The sequence below is a fragment of the Bemisia tabaci genome, chromosome 4 (assembly GCF_918797505.1).
Source record: "Bemisia tabaci chromosome 4, PGI_BMITA_v3".
Classification (NCBI taxonomy): Eukaryota; Metazoa; Arthropoda; class Insecta; order Hemiptera; family Aleyrodidae; genus Bemisia; species Bemisia tabaci.
In genome coordinates this window covers 14,717,631-14,738,489 of record NC_092796.1, presented here as the reverse complement: position 1 = coordinate 14,738,489, position 20,859 = coordinate 14,717,631, and the positions used below count along the sequence as shown (strand labels likewise).

The window sequence follows — 20,859 nt, the reverse complement described above, 5'->3', positions numbered from 1 at the left end:
TTTCGGTGGGGATTTTGTATCAGGACAAAAGAGAAACGTAAGTTAACAGAGATATTTGTAAACTTTTGATGAGATACCTGTTACAGCTCTGGTGCCTCTTTGAGTTGTTATGGGACATTTTTAATTTTTATTTTGAAAAGTTTTTCATTTAAAGAATGAAAATGAAATGTATTATCCTGACCCTACAAATTTTCTGATTTCTATTAGCGGCAAATGAGAAAACACATTCTTTTGTTCTGATCAGCGATGTTTCGAACTAAAAGTATACTTAACCTCTACATTGAATACAGTGATAATCTAAAATCTCTTATATACTGCACTGCAGTCGCATAAAAAGTACCAGTTAGTATTCTTTCAAAAAATAAAGTCTGAGGGCAACTTCTTACACACAAACTTATTGTGCATGTTTTTCTGGTTGAGAAGCATAGGCGCCCAAGTGCTCTGATATCAGCCCATTAAGTGCTCAGTGCTCTTACTTTTTTTTGTTACAGTTCATGATCATTAAACTGCATGTTTTACCATTTTAATCAACTAATGATCAATTCGATCAATCTGTCTCTCGATGGCGGTCATGCGCAACAGATCAAAACCATGATTGCGTGACCAGAATCCTTCGTGAGCCTTCACGGTTCACACTTGAAAGCACATGTGTTTCCGCGCCATGAATTGCTGCAACGTTGCCAAAGTATCTTACACCAACATTGGAAGTTCTCAGTTTTAAAGAATTATTCAAACCTCATTCTCAAATTTCTAGACCCAGATTTCCATAAATTATTTTTACAATTTTTTTTTTAATTATTTACAAATTGAAATTTTAAATTTCTTGAGAAGATTTGAAATCATCTGTGTTAGTAGCATTTGGCAGCGTTGCACACTGTGTGTTTTCGAAATTCGTGTTTACACTTTGAGGTTATCGTTATCAGTTATCTCCAGTGCGATTTCAGATCGTTGCCTGAGCCAGCTGAGTTGCAGCTTTTCAGCCTCTTTTTCGTGTTTTCTGTGAAATTGGCCTTTATTAATTAGTATTTTCAGTGCAAGTACATCGACCACGATGGATTCTAACTTGACTTATCTCCTGTTGTTTTGGACAAGCACCCAGTGATCATGCTCCTCAACACCGTCAAGCTTGAGTTTTCTGGAACATTACTTAGACTATTTTTGCTAATTAATCGTAGTAATAAAAAAAATAAACCCCGAGGAAAATGAACCCTTGCCCTTTGATAACAGTTGGGTTTCCTGAGATCGCTGTCTTCACTTTCTCATACTGCTGTTCTTTATCAGTAGTTGTTCAACCTCCTCCGTAAACTCATGAAGTTGTATTTTTATTAACTCATCAATTTCAGGTTCAGTCGTCACTGTTCCGCTGTGATTTAGCTCTTATTCTTTCCTTTTAATTGTCCAATTTTTTTCCCCATTGTCTGGTAATTTAAATAGCCCCTCTATTTTCAAGTACCTCCGTTATGGTGACCGAAGAAGATTCTACTTATCTTGGATTAGATTTTAGCACTCAACAGGTTAGTTACAAAGTTATAAACGAGAAGTATCTCATTTTTAAAATTTTAATTAGGCTCATTCCTAATGTGATAGGGCTCTCTGTGTGTTAAGTTTATTGCTCTACTTAACTCAGTTCATAAAGAAGAAACTAAAAACTATTATCAGCGCAATTTTTTATGGTTTTTATACAGCCTAGCAGCTTATTACTCCTCATCACAGAAGTTTTTCAGTAATTAATATTGTCCTGTTGGTTTAGAACTTTATCAAGTTGACCATATCACCTGGAGTCTTAACTCAAAGATCTGTCTCGCTAATCACCGTTTTGATTTGACCTGTTCCAAAAGAAACCTTTGCAAGAACTTGCTTGAAGCTGATTTTGTTCGGTACCTTTACATGCTCACTGATATCTTTGAAGGATCAGTTCAATTCTTTTTTTGATGCGAACAATATTCTGAACTTTGTAGGAACTGCTGCGCCCAAGAAGCGATTGCAAGTTCGATGTTTATTAAGGGTCGTTTCAAGAAAAATTGGCTTTACAATTGATTGTGGTTACCTTTTATCATAGATTGATTGTCAAGTATCAAGGATAGTTAAAAATGACTTGCACATCAACTGCTAGAGTAATCTTCCTCAGGACTTTAAGGTGGCTGTAACGTATGAATGAGCTCTTGCCTCCCCCCACCCAACCGAAAGAAATTTTTCGTCATGCATATGTACTTGTTTAATGATGACTTCAAAATCTCAAGGTACCTAGTTTGAATAGGTATTGTGAAGAACTGATGGGCATCATTGTTTTAACTGTTTACTAACAACTGTGTACCTAGGTATAGGATGAAGCAAAAAAGCAGTCAATATTTCAAGAGATAAATCTCATTAGTTTCTAAATATAGGTATTCTAGTTTTTCTTTTTAGACTTGAAAGTTGTAAGCATACAACATCTCAAATTATGGTATATCCGTGGCGTAAATCTGCAATCACAAATCTTGTCTGAAAATCTCCGCCTCTATGTTATTTTTTAAAAGGAGAACAAATTGACATTATTCCTTGAAGTGTTTTGCGGACTTTTCTTCGCACAGAGAAGAATGTATGACAGGAAGTCTGCGATGGCGCTAACCGAGTTATGTGATTGCTGACTTACGCCGTCAATATGTCAATCAGCCTGCATATTCATTATTCATTAAATTAACTCAAATTATTTCGCATGAAAGTCATCCAAAATCTTTCTGACTGTAAATTTATGTGTCGATTAAAAAATTGTGCACCTTGCTCAAACCAACTTAAATACTTATCATCATTCATTTTGTATTTTTCAGTTGAAAGGTGTTATTGTGAACCATAAACTGGAAATTCTCCACGAAACGCATGTACAGTTTGACAGCTCTTTACCAGAATACAGGTAATTTCTAATTGTGTTATTCCTACCTGCAGCAGTACTTACCTAACTGAAATTAATTTAAATGAACATGCACTGGCTTCTTTGTTTTCATCATTATAGCTGCAGGCTTTAACATTTCCGTCTGGCAAAAAGTGGTGTGTAATCATCGTCACAATGCTACTGCCAAAATTATCGTCTTAACGGTGTTTCCGCAACATTTTTCACCAGTATATTTGCAATGTAGGTAAAGAGGATCTATTTTGTGTGCATTAAATTTGTTTTAATATTTTTCAGAACCCATTGTGGAGTTATTCATGGCTCAGATCCGAAAAATATCACTGCTCCAACTGTCATGTGGGTAAAAGCACTCGATTTGCTATTGGATCAATTAGGAGCAGATGGAGCAGATTTTAGCAAATTGGCAGCAGTCTCTGGATCAGGGCAGGTGAGTTACCTGATTTCTTTTACTACATGAAAGAGTGTTTTTTAAGTAAGTAAAATGATCCTGACATAATAAGGAAATAATCACTAAATGCTGATAAATGTGTCTTTTTTTAATCATGTAAAACGCAGTCAAAAATAATCGAGGCATTGGATAGCAGAATCTTCATTGCCAATTTATATTCCAGAGAGAAGGCTTTTTGGTGAACTTTCTGTATTTTTTAGCTTTAAGCATTGCACTTGCCTCAAATTATAAAGAAAATACAGTAGAAGTTTAAACAAATTGGTTTTGTTAGTCATTCATTCAGCTTTCTTTACGATATCTTGAAGTTTTTGTAACTTTTTTGAAAGCCAACTTTTTTTGTAGTCCTGCATGTATCTTCTCTTGCCATAGGCCCTGCTCACAAGCTGAGTAAAAATTTCATCAAGATTTTCTTCACCTCCAGAATATTTGTTTCCATTCCACCTACAATTTCATTTTTTTTTTTCATTTTTAGCAACATGGGACTGTTTACTGGCAGAACAATGCAAGGAAAACTCTCAAATCTTTAGATCCATCAAACTTTCTTTACACTCAGTTAGCTTCAAGTTTTTCTGTCCCTTATGGACCTGTTTGGATGGATTCAAGCACCTCAAAACAGTGCAGTGATATGGAAAAAGCTGTCGGAGGACCGGAGGTAATTCTTGTTTTATTTATACTGAACCGCAACTAAAAACCCAAAAAAGCTAGTCACGTTTAGTTATGGTGTTGACACCTCATCCGGGCTGTGCTGTGTTGCCAATTGTTGGAGGATAGGTGACTTGCCTGGATGTGGCTACTGCCACTCATAATTTATTGTCTGTTATAAGATTAGTTTATCATTCTTATCTGAGGAACTTCCAAATCAAGGAACTTTAAGAAAGATAATATAAAACAGCTCCTGTAATACTATCGTCTCTATTGTGTAAAAGTTATTTTAGGAAGTTAACTCTCTCATTCGACCAACAACTGATGAGCTGCGTGCCAAAATTTTTATGTGATAAACAAATCCTAATTTGTCAAACTGGGTTTTTAAACTGCTTAATCTGTCATTCTTCAGTCATTATTAGGGCAAAAAAATACTCAACAAATTGCTAACCAATAATCATTTTGCTAAAAGAGCAAATATCTGCAAAATTAACTTTTGCTTTACATTGATAGCATCACTTGAAGTAAAAGTTGAAAGTTGAAGTAAAGGTGAATTGGAATTGGTTGGTTGCAATACTGTCTCTCAGTTTTAATTGATTGAGCAACCACTGAAATTTTTTTCAGTGTCAAGTTTCAAATTCAATGGTGAGATTCAAAGAATGGTGAAACTTTATTGTTTTATATGCGTAGCAGATTATGCTGTCAGAATGGGCCTGTTGCAAACTTTTGCTAGAGCAAAACTGAGAGTTGTTTCCTACAGATAATGCCTCAAAAATCACGATGAGCGCATCGGCAAAGTCTGAAATGCACTCATAACTTCACAATCTGCGTAAGAAATTTGTGGTTTTTTGAGCTTCCCGCTTCGAAAACGATACTACGGTACAGGTGAACATTTTGTTAGAGGAGTCGTTCAATTGGCGACAATACTCATCATGGCCGACGCCAGTCCGCCAAAACACGTGTGATGGGACGAGATAACACTTGAACAGGATTAAACCATATAACAATCGGCGTGTTTACGTTCATATTTTCCTCGCCCGCCTTAATTGACCTTGAACTCTCCTCGAATTACGCGAGGAACTGCGCAAGCGTCGGCCATGATGAATATTGCCGACGATGGAGCGACTCCTCTAACAAAATGTTCACCTGTGCAGTAGTATCGTTTTTGAAGCGGGAAGCTCAAAATAACGCAAATTTCTTACGCAGATTGTGAAGTTTTGAGTGCATTTCAGACTTTGCCGATGCGCTCATCGTGATTTTTGAGGCATTATCTATAGGAAACAACTCTTCATTCTGCTCTTGCAAAAGTTTGCAACAGGCCCATTTCTAATTTGCAGCATTGTGTATAGGTGTTAGCAAATACTTTCTGTTTTTATCAAATCACTAAATACTAAAATATTAGTGCTGCAACAATGCATTTGCACACCAGCTCAACGACAAGGTTACAGAAAGGTGCCTTTTATTTTGAGAGATCAGCTCGATTTATTATTTTAAATGCTTTTCATGACTAACCGATGAGAACATAAATAACTTTTTCATAATGTACTTTGCTAAAGTTTCCTCAAGTTTGATTATCAAAATTTCAATGAGAATATATTTCCATCCGAACAATCCTCAACGCTTCTCATTTTACTCGGGGTGTAAAGAAACTTGCCTATTTTCACAACCTTTGGTACTTTCATGGTAAGAAATGTTTGCCCTTATTAAAAAATGCTGACATCATGGTGATTTCTTTCTCTCTGAAGCTCATTGATTTCAGAGGAATTCACTGTTTTTATGTTTAAACCACGCTAATCTTAAATATTGTGCAAGCTGCCAACTTTTGCCATTCTATAATTTTTTTTTCCTTCCTGTCAAATTTTTTCTGTAGAGGTTAGCTGAAATCACTGGGTCTAAAGCCTACGAACGCTTCTCAGGGCCTCAAATACGAAAAATTTATGAATCAAAACCATCTGCTTACGATGGCACTGAGGTGAGTCTTTAATAAGCAATTTGTTTTTCTCTCATCTTTAATTCTTCCACCCGAAAAATGGCTGTCAAAACTTAAGAGTTAAAATTTTTATGCCCATTTCAGTACCTAATGAATCCATCATTCTCATAATAATTTGGTTTCTGGTGGTTTTAGGATATAGACCAGCAAAATCTGATTTGATCTGTCAAGGTGTACCATAATAATGTTTCTCATAATAATGAAGATATTGCTCTTAAAAGAACTAGCATACAATGTCACTCATTGTGGTATCATATATGAAGGTCTCTTCCATCGTTATCCAATCAGTGTTGTTTAGCAAACGACCAAAGCAAATACATGCTTCTTTGATTAATGATCTGAAGTGAAACGTGGCAAAGACATTTTTGATGGATAATGCCAATCACCTTGCTTTTCAAAAGATGATATTCCCAGTAACATAGCATGTCAAAACTCATTTTATTTACTAATATATAAGATCAGAACACTGACATGATAACTGATGTACAGAATGAAAAATACTTAAACATTCGCCAAAAACACTTTTGGTTTGTTGGTAATTTTCGTTGTGGGTATCAACAATTTAAAGTATGAACATTCACAGGAAAGCAAACCTTAGTGCTGACTAACTCAAAATGGAGTTATTAGTGTTATTCTTCCAAGGAATTTTTAACAAACTCTTTTCACACTTTCAGTTATGTTAATTCAAAGTTTGCAATTCAAACAATGTGGAACTGAGAACAGAGAAATTTTAAATTTTATCTGCCACGTGTGGGTTCAAAATTTTTGCAATATGATGGACTCTACTTCCCTTATTGGCACCCAAAAAAACTTCCCTGCAATGTATTCTTTAGGGTACCTGTCAGAGGGCGTTTCCTAGAGAATTGACAAATTTTTGCTCTTGAAAACCCAAATTTTAACTTTTCCTCTTAATTTGACAAAAACTGCTCTCTCAAGAAATTTTCCTTTGCGTGCTTTTCCCCTAGGATGGTCACTTGTGGAGTAAATATTTTTATTGACTAATCTATCTTTCGTTCTTTTCTCAGCGGATATCTCTTGTGAGTAGTTTTGGATGCTCTCTCTTTCTTGGTGACTATGCCCCCATTGATTTTTCTGATGGGTCAGGCATGAATCTAATGGATGTACAATCCAAAAAGTGGTCCCAGGAATGCCTTGATGTAAGTAATTTTTGAGTTCAATGAATTCTTCTCTCTTTTTACCTGAGAGTCCAAGAAACTTGAGGCTCTATCCAAAACAAAACTATATAAATCTGCAACTTCAAGATATTCACTTATCGTTAGGCAGAATGTGTCATTTTTAGATGTCAAAACCTAATTTTTTAAGCATAAAAAGCTACTAGACAAGGTTTGAATCAATAATAATTACCTGGCTTTTCTTCAAAATTTTACGTTGAAATCAATTCACACGATGGGAAGTTCAGAAATCACTTTGTCAGTGAGATATTAACAAGGACTTTGAACGCAGATCAAATAGAAGTGAGCTTATACAAATGACTTGAATTCATATCTTGTCTAGAGGCCCAGTGTCACTTCATTTCTGTAATTTTAAGACACTGATTTCATTTTTAAATTTCCTTGTTCATCTTTACTTTATTTCCATTTTTTGGTAAGACGTAATTCCAGAAACATTTTAAGCAGGCCTATCGAAGAATTCCCTGTCTCAAATTCTTTTCTTCTCAATGCTATAACTGAAAAAGCGCTCTCTCTTTCAGGCATGCGCACCTAATTTGAGTTCCAAATTAGGAGAACTAACAGCATCCTCCTCCTTGGTAGGCACAGTCAGCGAATATTTTGTGGAAAGATTTGGGTTTAATCCTGACACAAAAATAGTGTCTTTCACGGGTGATAATCCTGCCTCTCTAGCCGGTAATTTCCTATTTTTTAATAGTTTTTTGAGGATACTGTATCATTTAGTGACCAGAATCAAAGTATTTTCTCTTCTTTGTTTTTTATTTTAACATAAAAGTGAAATTTTTTTACGCAGACTGACTGCTATTTTTGTAAATGCATGTAGACTTATTTTTCCTTACTACTGTTAACAAGTCGCTCTTATAGCACTTCTGTGCACTCTGTGACACCCAACCGCCACTGATAGGGTTCCTGCCAGAACTCCTCCGGCAAATTGCATCCCATCGTTTCCTGCTTTATTCCATCAATCCACGATTTGACGAGGCGTCCTCTACGTTTTCTGCCAGGGGAGACCCAATCCAGAATCTTCTTAAGGCAACCTATCATCTGGCACCTTTTGCACATACCTATATCAGACAAGCTGTTTCGTGAAAGTGTCATGTACTATGTTGTTTTGGACGCCCATAATTTCACATATCCTTTCATTCCGAATATGATCCTTCCTCGACACTCCGGCCGATCTACGCAAGTAGTCCATCTCAGTTGCCTGAAGAATGTCCTGGGACCATTTCTTTAACTACCATACCTTGCTGCCATAGTTTAATATACTATTAATGATGGAGTTGTAAATTCTCTTTTTGTTAACTTTGGATATCGTCTGGTCCCAAAGAATACCATTCATATTCTAATGGCTTTCCCTCATTCTAATCTTTCCATCTTTCATCCTTTATTTCATCATTCTAATGGTTTTCCCTTGGCTTATTTTTCCCAATTTTTTGCTATTCCTTTACTACTTATTCTTTCTTTTGAAAATGCAACTGTTTCTTTCTCAGCTTGTTTGATGCTCCACCTGACAATCTTAATGCTTTATTGACAGTACCACATGGCTAGGGCTCAGTTTTATGCTTTTGCTGTGTTCCGTGTGATGAATTTATTTTGAGACCTTAAAGAAAATTATGCCAAGCTGTAAAACGAGTAATCGATTCTCAAGTGTATATAAGTTCCCCAGTTCAACGCTTTTTGCTTCATTTTTTTTGGTCCAACCAAATTTTGATTTGATTTGAATGCTGTTTATGATGTGTGTGTTTGAATAAATAATTTGAAGATAATGTATTAAAATTAATCAGGTAAGTGTCATTCCTTCACAAATAATTTCTATTTCATAGTCTCTGTAATTTCTCATTCATAGGATAGTTATGAAATTGAAACCTTAATGCAGAGGAAAACACATTATTAGAATATATCATTGCATGTGGGTAGGATGGGTGTGTCCTATTTTCATCTTGTGGTTGTTAGATGTCTACTAGTAATGAAATGTGATCATATCTTGCAAACAAATCCTCTACTGCCCAGCTACTCAGCACTGCACTTTTAACCCCCCTCCCCCCTTTATGTGTACTAGAATTACAGTAGTGTTATTTCGAGTAGTTGTTTGATACACTCATCAAGCATGACTAGAACTTCTTCAAAATATTGTTCCATTGATCCCCAAATGAATTGAACTTATCCATGTAAGAGACAGCTATCTGCTGAAGATTTCTTTTGTAGATAGACTTGTTTTGTGTACAAGTATCCAATTACCAGTCATTCATCCAACCATGCCGCTTTAGATAATAGATTGCGCGGGGAAAGAAATGTTTAATTCTATTGGAGGGATGTATTTCAAAAATTTTAAATACACTGAATATATGTCATGACTCTAGGGCATTTTTGTTTCTTCTCAGGAATGTGCCTGAAAAAGAATGATGTAGCAATTAGCTTGGGCACTAGTGATACACTATTTCTATGGCTAGACAAACCTGTCACTCTTCCTGATGGCCATGTGCTTGTGAATCCAGTCGATGAAAATGCATACATGATTTTGCTGTGGTAAGTTTTATCTCTAGATGTTTTTTGATCCTCTATTAGGGGGAACGCTGTACATACCTCGAAAATCGTTCCTGTAAAATAATATCCCTTGTACACTTTTTTAAAACACCATGTATTTTCTAACGCAACATTTACCGAAACTTTTGAAGCCGCAGTATTGTTTTAGTTTCCTTTTGTATTGTGTCCTACTTATCTGTAGTTAAGATCCAAGAGAAGTAACTAACAGTTTAAGAAAAATAAAGATATCTGCGTTCTCAACATACTTAGCAAGGAATCTATTTATGTAAGAAAACCTGGTTATGATGTCTAACACCAGACTGAAAATGTAGGGTTTTTAATGCAAAATACATTGCAGGTAATAGAGCTAGCGAATGGTTTTCCAGTAGTTCTCAAATTGGTGAAATCGATGTCAAAGTTCTTTGGCCTTTAAGCACAGAGATTTTTTATTCTTTTTTCTGCTCTCCGGATTAAGATAGAAAGTCTAAAGAGGTCAACAGTTTTACAATGATTTTTTATGGGGTTGCTTGCTTTGCAATAATGGAAAATATCTAACCAAGGTGTCCCGCGAATATTTTAAATTTAAATAAATGAGAGATTGTCTCAATTATTTGTTGCATACCTAGAAAAAAGTTATTTTTTACTATCTATCATTTCAGAAAAATTTCTGAAGTGCCTTCTCTTTTTTGTGATTTGCAGCTTTAAAAATGGCTCTCTTACTAGAGTTAGACTCAGGGATCACCTTGCCAAAGGGTCATGGTCAAATTTCAATAATCTGCTGAGCTGTACTCCCCGTGGTAATTTTGGTTACATAGGTGAGTTTTTTTTGTACGTAAGGTTCTTTTCAGGTCCCTCTAAGCTTAATACAAAAGTAAACGAATGACTGGCCTATATGATTGGGTAACGAGGATGTTGAAAGTCTCGAGTAACGATTCGAAAGCTAAAACTTCTTTTAATCTCTGTCTGCCTATTTTTTCAAATGCCAACCATTTTAGATTCTCTTGCATTACAAGAGAATGCATTTTAATTTCAATGTTAATTTTAACGAAGCTCATGATGACCTTGATTTTCGGTAGGCACTACTTACTGGTGTTTCTTAATTAACAAATTGGTGAATTGTTACTGGACTCAGTAAATTTGAAACACCAATAAAGAGTTTTCTTCACCTCTCTTAACTGTGAGTAGGTTGCCGTAAATGGACTATTTGTATATGTAAGCCAGCAAAAGAATTGTCCTCTTAGCAACAAGTTCAAATTTTTTAATGATTAAGTTTGGAATGACGGCAGACATACATTCACCTGTGGCCAAACCATTCACTCTTCTATAGAAAATATGCTTAAAGTGAAAACATTCACTTGTTGGTGAAACATGTTCTTACACTGGAAATCAGCACCCTTATCTTATGCAGCAAGGAAACATGGCAAAATAGCTCTCAAATATTTTGCGATCAAGATACCAGTTTGAATTATAAGTATCATTTTGTCCCTTAATGTGAATAAAAACTGTGAGCTGTTCACCCTAAAAAGTAAAGAAGATGGAGGGTTTAACGAGTCATAAAAATTGAAGATTTTCACTCAAATTCAGGGCTCCTTTTATTCAATAGAATTTAATTTGGTTGGGCTGGATGAAAATTCGGTATTTTCTATGAGACATGCTATTGTACTTGCTCGGAGGAGCAATAAGTGTGAGTAATCTATCATGAACGGCCATAAATAAATTAGTGTACTACTAATTAGTGTACTAGCGAAATCCAAGTTTCAGGTAATCTCACGAAAAACCAATCCTACTATTGATAAGTACATTAGTGGAATCTGACGATTGAAAATCTTCTATTTGCCTCTTTTCTGACGCCCGTCTGTTCGAATTCCCACTGCGGAATCTCTGTACTTTCTCTATTTGGAAGTCTCTTGCAAAAGAAATTGTTTGTAGGTGAAATCCCATGTAAATGAAGGTTTTTTTTTAAAAAAATGTTCTTATTGTGGTCAAAATGCCTTATGTTACAGGATTATACTTTGATTCCCAAGAGATCATACCATGGGCTCTAGGAGAGCATAGATACGATGAAGATGATAAACCTATTCCTAAATTCCAGTCTCCGGAAATTGAGATCAGAGCTTTGGTTGAAGGCCAGTTCATTGCAAAGCGAGCTCATGCTGAAGATATAGGATTCGCAATTGGTGAGATTTATAGTTTCAAAAACTTTCTTGACAAAAAATAATAATTATCTTTACTCAATTTTTTAGAAGAAAAGTACGAACCCTCTCGATGGTTCTTTACTCGAGGGTGGTTGTCATTATATTTTACTGTCAATTCTGCATTAGTTAAATCCAAGGTGAAAGAAACTATGGTATGCCTTTGTGCCTTGGATGGAAATAATCACCGAGTTTTTTGAAGGGTGATATCTCCATTAATATTGAAAATAGAAATTTCAGTATTTGGTTCTCGATATTTTTTGTTGATCTGTAGACTTTCATGTCAGACGCATCTGATTCGGCGTCTCAGGACAGAACTAGGTCGTATAGGAACTGATATGATTTCAAGTGGTTACTCAGAACCATCTGTTCAAACTGATAATATTCGTGATTTTATTTTATTGTTTTTTTTCTAAATTTTTTCATTGAACTGTGTCAAAGCAAATGTAAGCAAAAAATCTCATCGCTTTTGCATATTTTAGGTGAACATTCAAGAATTATTGCTACAGGCGGAGGATCAAATAATCCAGCTATGCTTCAAGTTTTGTCGGATGTTTTCAATTCTCCTGTTTATGCTCAAGTAAGTAAAAGCAGCTATTATCCCATTTGGACCCCAAAATTATTGCTCGGTAACCAGAATTTGTCCCCAGGGCAGGGGCTCATGTTGGGTGATCATACCTACTTTGAAATTTACATTAAAAAAAAAGTTATTTTGGTATGTATCGCATATTAGACAAGGTCTCTCCTTTTCTAATGTGCATCAAATCAACTTGGAATCTGATAATCTTTTTTATTTTCTTAAACAAGGGTCTTTAGAATTCTAACCTTTGTTGCTTTCTGCAGGATACTACTGATCTCTTCTCTTTAATTATAAATCTCTATTTTCAACCTCAGCGTCTGTTTCTACAGCATTATTTCTTTTAAATTTGTCTCTCTTTGCAAAGTCATCTCACACTGAACCATCTTGAGTCGAGTAAAAAAAGACACTAAAATTGTGAGCAGGATATTTTTCTCATTTTGACTGATGAGTGTTTTTTTCCAATTAACCTCAAGAGGCTAAAACATTTTCTTTTTCCAAAACGTCCAAAACAAAGTGGAATGCAGGAATAAAAATATGGATGAAACAAAAGTTCCATGATTGACAGCATGCTGAAGAAGTTTTTTACAGACAACACACATTGGTCACATGTGGCTAGCAGGGTTATCAACAAGTTAAAAAGGATGTTAAGGTGATTCGATGGACGCCATATTTTGTGTCAGAATGGCATGCAATATATCGCATCAATTGGTTCCATTTTTTCAGCTATTCGGCATTTTTCTCCAATTTTGAGATCGCAATTCTGTTGTCAGGAGACTTAAGCACTCACTTACCAATTTTAACAAAGAAATTCAGCATACTGAAGGCGTGGTTTTTTTAGAGAGGAAACATCGCATTCGATACTGATATCGAAACTGCACTCGAATACGATATTTTCTATCTAAAATAACCACACCTTTACTATGTTGAATTTCTTTGTTAAAATTGGTAAGTGAGTGCTATAGTCTCCTGACAACAGAATTGCGATCTCAAAATTGGAGAAAAATGATGAGTAGCTGAAAAAATGGAACCAATGGATGCGATATATCGCATTCCTTTCTGACACAAAATATGGCGTCCATCGAATCACCTTAAGATTACATCAGGTCAACATTATTTTGCCATGAAACAAACCTGAAAAAGTAAACAGATTGAATTACTTAGAAATTTAAAACTCAAGAGCTCTTACTTTTTCATTGGTTTCTGGATTTGATTTTATCTGATTCACTCTATTTTCAGTGCCCAATTTTCATTTGTTTTGATTTTTGTATCTAGGATAGTTCAAATTCATCTATGCTCGGTGCTGCCTATCAGGCCAAATTTGGATTGATGAAAAGCCAAAATAAAGAATTGACCTTCTCCGATGTTACTTCAACAGCACCTGCTCCGAAACTAGTTTGTACCCCATCGCATGATGCTAGACAGGTAGTTCATCAATTATTACTTTTTTCATCTCTATATCTTGTGCCCTTTAGTGCTTTTAAGATCACTTTAAAGGAAAACTAGCCGGTCTAAATTTGTGACTGTTAGGAGGAAGATAAGTAAATTTTCTGAAACCGTTTTGTCTGGTATATTTTTTCTAGTTCTCAACAAATAAGCTCTCTAGTATTCTGAAAACCAAATTTAGCATGTTCAGTTAATCTTTGAGTCAGTTAAAAATGTAAATTTTTGAGCCATTAGCAGGGTAAATTAAAATTATGGGGCATTAGACGCCCAAAAATGTCAACAAAAAAAACTCAGTCATGAAGCCTAGAAGCTGGAAAAATATAGTTTCAAAAAAAGGAAATGTTAAGTTCTGATCTGTTATGCTGGAGGTATGAAATTTTTGGACTTCAATGCAACCCTACAGTCTATTCAAGATAGGAAGAACCGTGGAAAATTGCTTCGTGCAATTTTAAAAATTGCTTGAATTAATTGCTTTATGTTGAAGCGAGTTTATGTTCGAGCTATTGTCAATGATCAAGTCCACAAACTAACCTCGTATCATACAGAGGACTGTTCATGAGTTGTCTGCTGCTGCGCGCTGCACAATTCTTTGAGAACTCTATGCTCCTGGCGCAAGCTCTTGGGAAAACCACTGCATGCTAGCCTACAGTCTCCTGTATGATGTGCACAATACGCCAAGAGTGATAGTTGATAAGGGCTGAGACACCTCCACCTCCACTCTGCTAAATAGTACAACTAATTGCCATTGCCCACGTCTTCCTATCTTGAACAGACTATAAATTCTCTATTGGCAGAAAAATCTATAGAACAGCTTGCAACTCATTTTTCAGGAACCTTGCAAAAGTTTTCAATTTAAATCTCAAAGTTCATATTTTTTGACCCAACTTGACAAAAATCGCTTCCTTGAAAATTTTTCCTCTTTGGACTAAGATACATACATGAGTCGCGTTTATAGCGCTCTCTGGCGCTTTGCGACGCCTAATCGCCACAAAACTCGGTCTTCCCACTTTCCATCAGGGAGTTGACACGGGAGTGGACTAAGATTCCTTCTCCAAAAAATGGTCTCAAATAAGTTTATTGCAGGATTTGAAATGACTTTTCAAAGTACGTAATCAGTGATTATTCTTATTTTGACATGATAGTAAAATCAGTGATTGACCTTGTTGAAATAAAAATTAGAGCTGCAAGGATTAGCCAGGATGAATAAAAAATATGATGAAGAACTATGATATCTATAACCAAAAAAGTATTCCATTTTGAACAACCCTTCGCATTAGATCAATGAGCTGAAAATTATTTAAACCTAATTGGGGAAGAATGACCACTTTTCTATCTGCTACAAAAATTATCGTTCTCTACATGTTCTCTTCATCATGATTTTTCAGATTTATGATCCCATGGTCGAGCGATATCGCAAAATAGTTGCAAAATTCAAGAAAAATTGATGACTCATCTCCACCCTCACCTCAGGTATTGATATGAAGATAGTTTCACGCTTCAGAAAATATAATTTTTTTTTAAAATTATTTTTTAGTTATGAAGATTTCTTAATTCAGGGATAAACAATGAACTGCTTTTTATGAAAAGAATGTTTTCCTGGGGGAGCAAAATAATTAAAGTTCAAGTGATATTTTACACAACGAAAATATACATTTTCTATACATGTCTCATAGGCTATGAGAATATTCAAATTTAGTGATAGGTTGATTCTCTCTTTCCTGGACCAGTAGCATTGACCAGTCAAGTGAACATGAAGACTGATCGAAAGGAAAAAAAAATAATCATTCTCCTATGCAGCAAAAGTAAAACTTGTCTACTTGCTCACAATGAGTTCAGGTACAGCATTTTGTGGTTGATAATCTCAGGTGTTAACGCAAGAAAATATGTCTGACAGTTCATAAATCTTTGTACTTAAAAAAACAAATTGTTGAGAAAATTTAGTATGTGCTTCAATTGTACTGAACACTTTAAAGTACCTATTATCGTTGCTTAGCAAGTGTAGTTGAAAACGTTTGAACTAAAAGGCCAGGCTCTAAAATTATACTGTTAACTAACTAATGTCACTAAAATTATTCAATTGGTAATTTTTGCTTGCTGATGAGTTGTTTTTTAAGTATCTAAATGAATATTTTTAATCTACACATGTACGTCACTTTATTTTGACTGTAAAACCAATTTTTGTCAAAGATTTTTTATCTTTGTATCTGCAGCACAAGTGTCTTAATCATTCCAAAATGTTTATTTTTCTAAGTTATTTTTATGTTTTCTAGGCCTTCTATGTTTCCTTTCCTTTAGAGAATTTTCTCTTATACTAAATCCTGTGATTGTATACTTTAAATTTAGACAAGATTTTCTAATAAGTTCAATGCAAAGAAATCTGTTCAGGTACTTAGTCAACTTCACACAAACATTTCTCCGGAGAAAACTGAAATGTTAACTGAAGTTGAAGGTGTCAGGTACTTAGCCAATTTAGTTTCACAGCTTTTCATTTGCGCTGATTAAATTTTAAGTTTTAAACAGGTGTGTGATGAATTTAGTAGAATCAGTAATATCACTCTAATCTTTTTACTTAGATCGAGCGTAAACTATTCAAGTTTAGAATATTTGATCAGCACACAAGAAAAGAGAGAATGTTCTTCAAAGATTTTCTGTAATTTTTTTTCTCAGGTGTCTTGCTGAGACAAGGTTACATGTATTTGTTTTTGTGAATTTCATGCATCAGTATCACTCCCCCCCTCCTCTTGTAAATCATCCTTCATTGTCCCTTTTTTTCACTCTTATCTGTGATGTGCTATCCAAAAAAGCATTCCTATGGAAACAAAAATGCGTCACCTAGTGAGAATTTTGTTTTTAGTCTGTTTTATTATTTATTTTTGATGTGCAATGAATTTTATTTAAGATATCTTGTCTCATGTTCCATTTGGAAGAAGCAGTTTGACTTTTGTTACTTTATTTTTGGAGTTTTATTCTGAAAAAAAAAAAAAAGGCGGGGAAAAATTAACATTTAAGACCTCTGTATCTATGCAGTGGGTCAGCTCTAGCGAGTTAAGCAGCTATCGCATGTATAGTCCCCACTGCGCAGTTGACAGTTTGCGCATGGGCAGAGACTGTACGTTTGGTAGCTGCTCTACAGAGTTCAGTCATGCCAGGCTGACAGATGCTCCATTTTCAGTTTAAAAAAGTTAATTTCTAACTAAATTGTTATGTCAGTCGTCTTCAATGTAATGAATTTTACTTTCATTCCCCAGTCTGTTGTTTATAATGTGTACTTAAAGTTATACCTACCTAGTTAAATTATGAACCGTTTCTAATTCGATTTATTGGACTAAAAATGTTACTAAGCTGCATTGTGAACTTTCTCTGTTTGGATTTTTTATCCGCAAAGTTGTACAATTTTCAATGTAGTATTTTACTCTGCCTCTACAGGAAAGTGAGCGTAAGATTATCCATTTTTGTTGGAGACAGGATTTCATAAAATTTAATTTATCTCGCCCAGCCTTGTGCTATCTTTGTCTTGAGCCTTACGCGGGATTAATTCATGGTTTACCAAAGAGGGTGTTAGTTGTTTTTGTGTAAATGTTTTCTCACTAGTTTTAGTATTGTCTAAGTTCTTCCTTATGGATAAAGCTAAGCTTTTTATCTCTTTTTTTGTACGAGATACAAATAGACTTCTCTCGGACTTTTTTGACTAATGCTCTCATATTTATACATAAAGTAGGTAGCCTCCTGTCTAATTGTAAGTTCATTGCACTGTTGTAAAGTCTCACTAAATGAAAGAGTTAAGAGAGATAGTTTTTTTGTAATTTATAGAGAAGTTTATTGGAATTGAAAAATTACACCAAAGCCCATGACATGGTGAACTTTATATTTACTTGAATATTAAGGCAAAAAGTTGGCTTTAATCTTCAGTTTCTTGTGAGTAAGTGAAGGAAACACTGAGATAAAAGATAACTCCTCAATTTTATCAAAAATGCCACTCAGTTCCTTTATTTGTCACCCTCATCTTCTTTTACACTTTTCAGACTAGGGGATGAAATTCTCAAGATACCCGTAGGTAATATGTAGAACATGCATCTTTGATTTTAAGATATTATAATGAGATCTGGAAAATTCATTTCTCAAAATAAGAGAAAATATGGATCGTGAAAATACCTCCCTTGCTTAGATGCACCGCTGGGTCTGTGCTTCATCAGTTACGATCATAGGATTAGCATTTAAGAATTATTTCAAATGAAAATTATACTATTTCTCAATGCTGCGATAACTGTTACAGGCCTGTATGTTGGTGATGAGTGCTACAAATTGAAAATTTAGTCCTTTCATCACAATATTTTTTCTTAGCACTAGATCCTAGTTTCCTTAAAGACCCGGCAAAAATAAGAGGGGGGGTATGTATATCATTAATATTATTAAATATTGCTGGGAAGCTTTTATTATTTTGAAGTTCTTAACCGACAAAATGGTGCTAAGAGCGTGGTCTTTTTTGCTAATACTGTTACTCTAATTTCATTAAAATCTAAACTTTTTTTTAGAGTTAGTTGAACTTCTATGTTTATGTGAAGAATATAATCAAAGAAAGATTTTATACCACTTTTAATTCCTAACTATAACATTTTCTTGTCCAAGTAACCTCTAGAAAAAAGAAGAACAATATTGTCAATATACTAACATCCTTACTTTTTTTTGTCCCACAACTAAATTAAGCTTTGTGCCTTTACCAAATGAATTTTTAATTACTGTTTTAACTATTAGCATAATTTGTCCGTGAGCATTATAGTCCTCATGTTTTACTCACCACTTTTTTAATGATTGTTGAATTAATAAATTGTTTATTTCTGTACTTTACATTTCTAAACTATTGTTTTCATTGGCCAAAAGAACACCTTGTCGCACAACATTGTCAGGGAAGGTAGCTTCAATAGCAAAAAAAACTCAAAATAGAGGTATCGGTAACACTATTCAGAAGTGTGCTTTTTGAATATTTCGAAATGAAGAATGTCTAAATATATTCTTTAAGATTTTTAGACGTTCTTCGTTTTGGAATATTCATGAAGTACCCTTCTGAAACTGGAATTATGATTTTTTTTGGTAATGGCCTGTTTTAAAGAATATTCTCTGTAAGTTTATACCTAATGTAACCTTCGAAAATAGACCATTCCGTGGCTCTGCAGACTGGTTAGTAGAGAGGCGGCGATTGGAGCGTCCGCTACCCTCGACGGACGCGGGATATACTGCCGTGCTGAGGAAAAACGCCGTATGAGCATTCGAGAGTTGCCAAATTTCCTTCGATAAAATGTATATTTTTGAGGAAAACTATGAATATTTTTCCTTGAAATTTTTAGAAACTTTAGGTGAAATTACGAACAAATTATATGAAAACTTCGAAGAAAAACGCTGACAAATTTTCCCGAGAATTCGTGATTTACCAACGGAAATGTGGCAGCGCCTGAAGGTTCATACGGCGTTCTTCCTTAGCGAGCGATTCGCGATCATTTATCTTCTCGCCAAAAACCACGCCCTCGCGCTCCCCGGCGGGAATATCAACCCTCGCGGTCTCTCTCGGTCCCCGAAAATGCAATTTTCCTCAATGCAGTACTGCGCCGTGCTAAGGAAGAACACCGTATGAACATTCGAGAGTTGCCAAATTTCCTTCGATATAACATGTATTTTTGACGCAATTAATGCATAATTTTCCTTGAAATTTTTAGATATTTTAGACTAAATTGCGTACAAAATTATCTGAAAATTTTGGACAAAAATATTCAAAATTTTCCCAGTGAATTCGGTTTTTATCGAATGAAACTTGGCAACGCCTGAGGGCTCATACGGCGTTCTTTCTTAGCACGGCAGTACTGCTGTTCGTCGCTTCTCTCATATGAGGGCGCATTTATATTTCCATATGAGCCCGAGGAAGCGTAGAGTTATATGAAGAACAGGGCTCACGTCGAGATCGAGATACGCCCTTACGTCAGAGGAGCGAAAAATTTTAAACTCCAGGGCAGTCTCTCGCCGCCTCTCAATGGATATTCATTTACGGGAAATGTTTTGTCGAGTTACGGTGCCGCTGTCCCTCGGTCATGCAATCATTGAAAAAAAGGTTTGGATTTGAATACGTGGGACCGTCACGAGAGGAGGCTGTGTTCTCTTCTTCACTCGCCTAGGCTCCCTCAGTGCTCAGTCTTTCAATTTAAAGCCTGAGGGAATTGTGGGATCTCCCTAAGAAAAGGAAATGATTTGAGAAAAACTGAGGGCCCTGGAGGACAAGGCGCATAAGTGCAATTTCTGAAATAATTTCGATATTCATGATTTCGCGCAAAACTATTCTCAGTGCATATTCTGTGAAAAATTCGCTCTCAAATTCCAAATTTTAAGCATCGAAAAGTCAGTTTGAACTTTTTTCCGCCATAAGGATCCATGTAACTCCGACATTACAAACGTGTATTTTTTTGAAATAGTATAAACTGCACTTATGCGCTGTGTCCTCCAAGCCTCTCAACTATAGGAGTTAAAAATATTGGGGAAATTGTGCCGCGATTTGAAGACGATCCCGTATCTAACTCACGAAACGCGCGGACGAAAGATGCGCCTTCATTTTTGAGGTATGCGACTTATTAGACCACTGAGTAGCAATAGTTGTATCAAGAAGATCGTTGATTAAGATACCACGCATTTGAAGGCGCACTGTCATGCTTTCAACCGTTCGCTAACGAGACCCATTAATCTTCATGCATTCTTGATACTTTCACCATCCGTAATCCTAATATGGCGATACCGTGTGACGAGTACTTGGAAAATCAGGAAAACACGTAAGTTGCAGGAAAGTTTACTCAGTCGTCCAAAGCTGCGAAACCTTGAAATTTCATGCAGCAATTGTGTTTTTCCTTCTGCACTTCTCAAAATAATTTTCCCATTAACTTCCTTTTATGGAACGATTATAATATGTGAGCTAGTAACATTAAAAATT

General features: G+C 35.4%; 1 protein-coding gene across 1 annotated transcript; it reads left to right on the top strand.

Moving 5' to 3' along the window:
• The first annotated feature begins 914 nt into the window (after window positions 1-914).
• On the top strand, window positions 915-18,740 carry LOC109034365 (xylulose kinase). Its single transcript, XM_019047473.2, has 13 exons — window positions 915-1,514; window positions 2,808-2,890; window positions 3,164-3,314; window positions 3,808-3,987; window positions 5,848-5,949; window positions 6,993-7,124; window positions 7,679-7,832; window positions 9,539-9,683; window positions 10,380-10,495; window positions 11,684-11,857; window positions 12,355-12,452; window positions 13,725-13,874; window positions 15,281-18,740. The coding sequence occupies exons 1-13, from the start codon at window positions 1,461-1,463 to the stop codon at window positions 15,338-15,340; spliced, it is 1,599 nt and encodes a 532-aa protein (XP_018903018.2). The 5' UTR covers window positions 915-1,460; the 3' UTR covers window positions 15,341-18,740.
• The last annotated feature ends 2,119 nt before the right edge of the window (window positions 18,741-20,859 follow it).

Coding starts and splice junctions, on each gene's coding strand:
- LOC109034365 (XM_019047473.2), top strand. CDS start 1,461: ATGGTGACCGAAGAAGATTCTACTTATCTTGGATTAGATTTTAGCACT. Junction 1,515..2,807: donor TAGATTTTAGCACTCAACAG/GTTAGTTACAAA, acceptor TGTATTTTTCAG/TTGAAAGGTGTTATTGTGAA. Junction 3,988..5,847: donor AAGCTGTCGGAGGACCGGAG/GTAATTCTTGTT, acceptor TTTTTTCTGTAG/AGGTTAGCTGAAATCACTGG.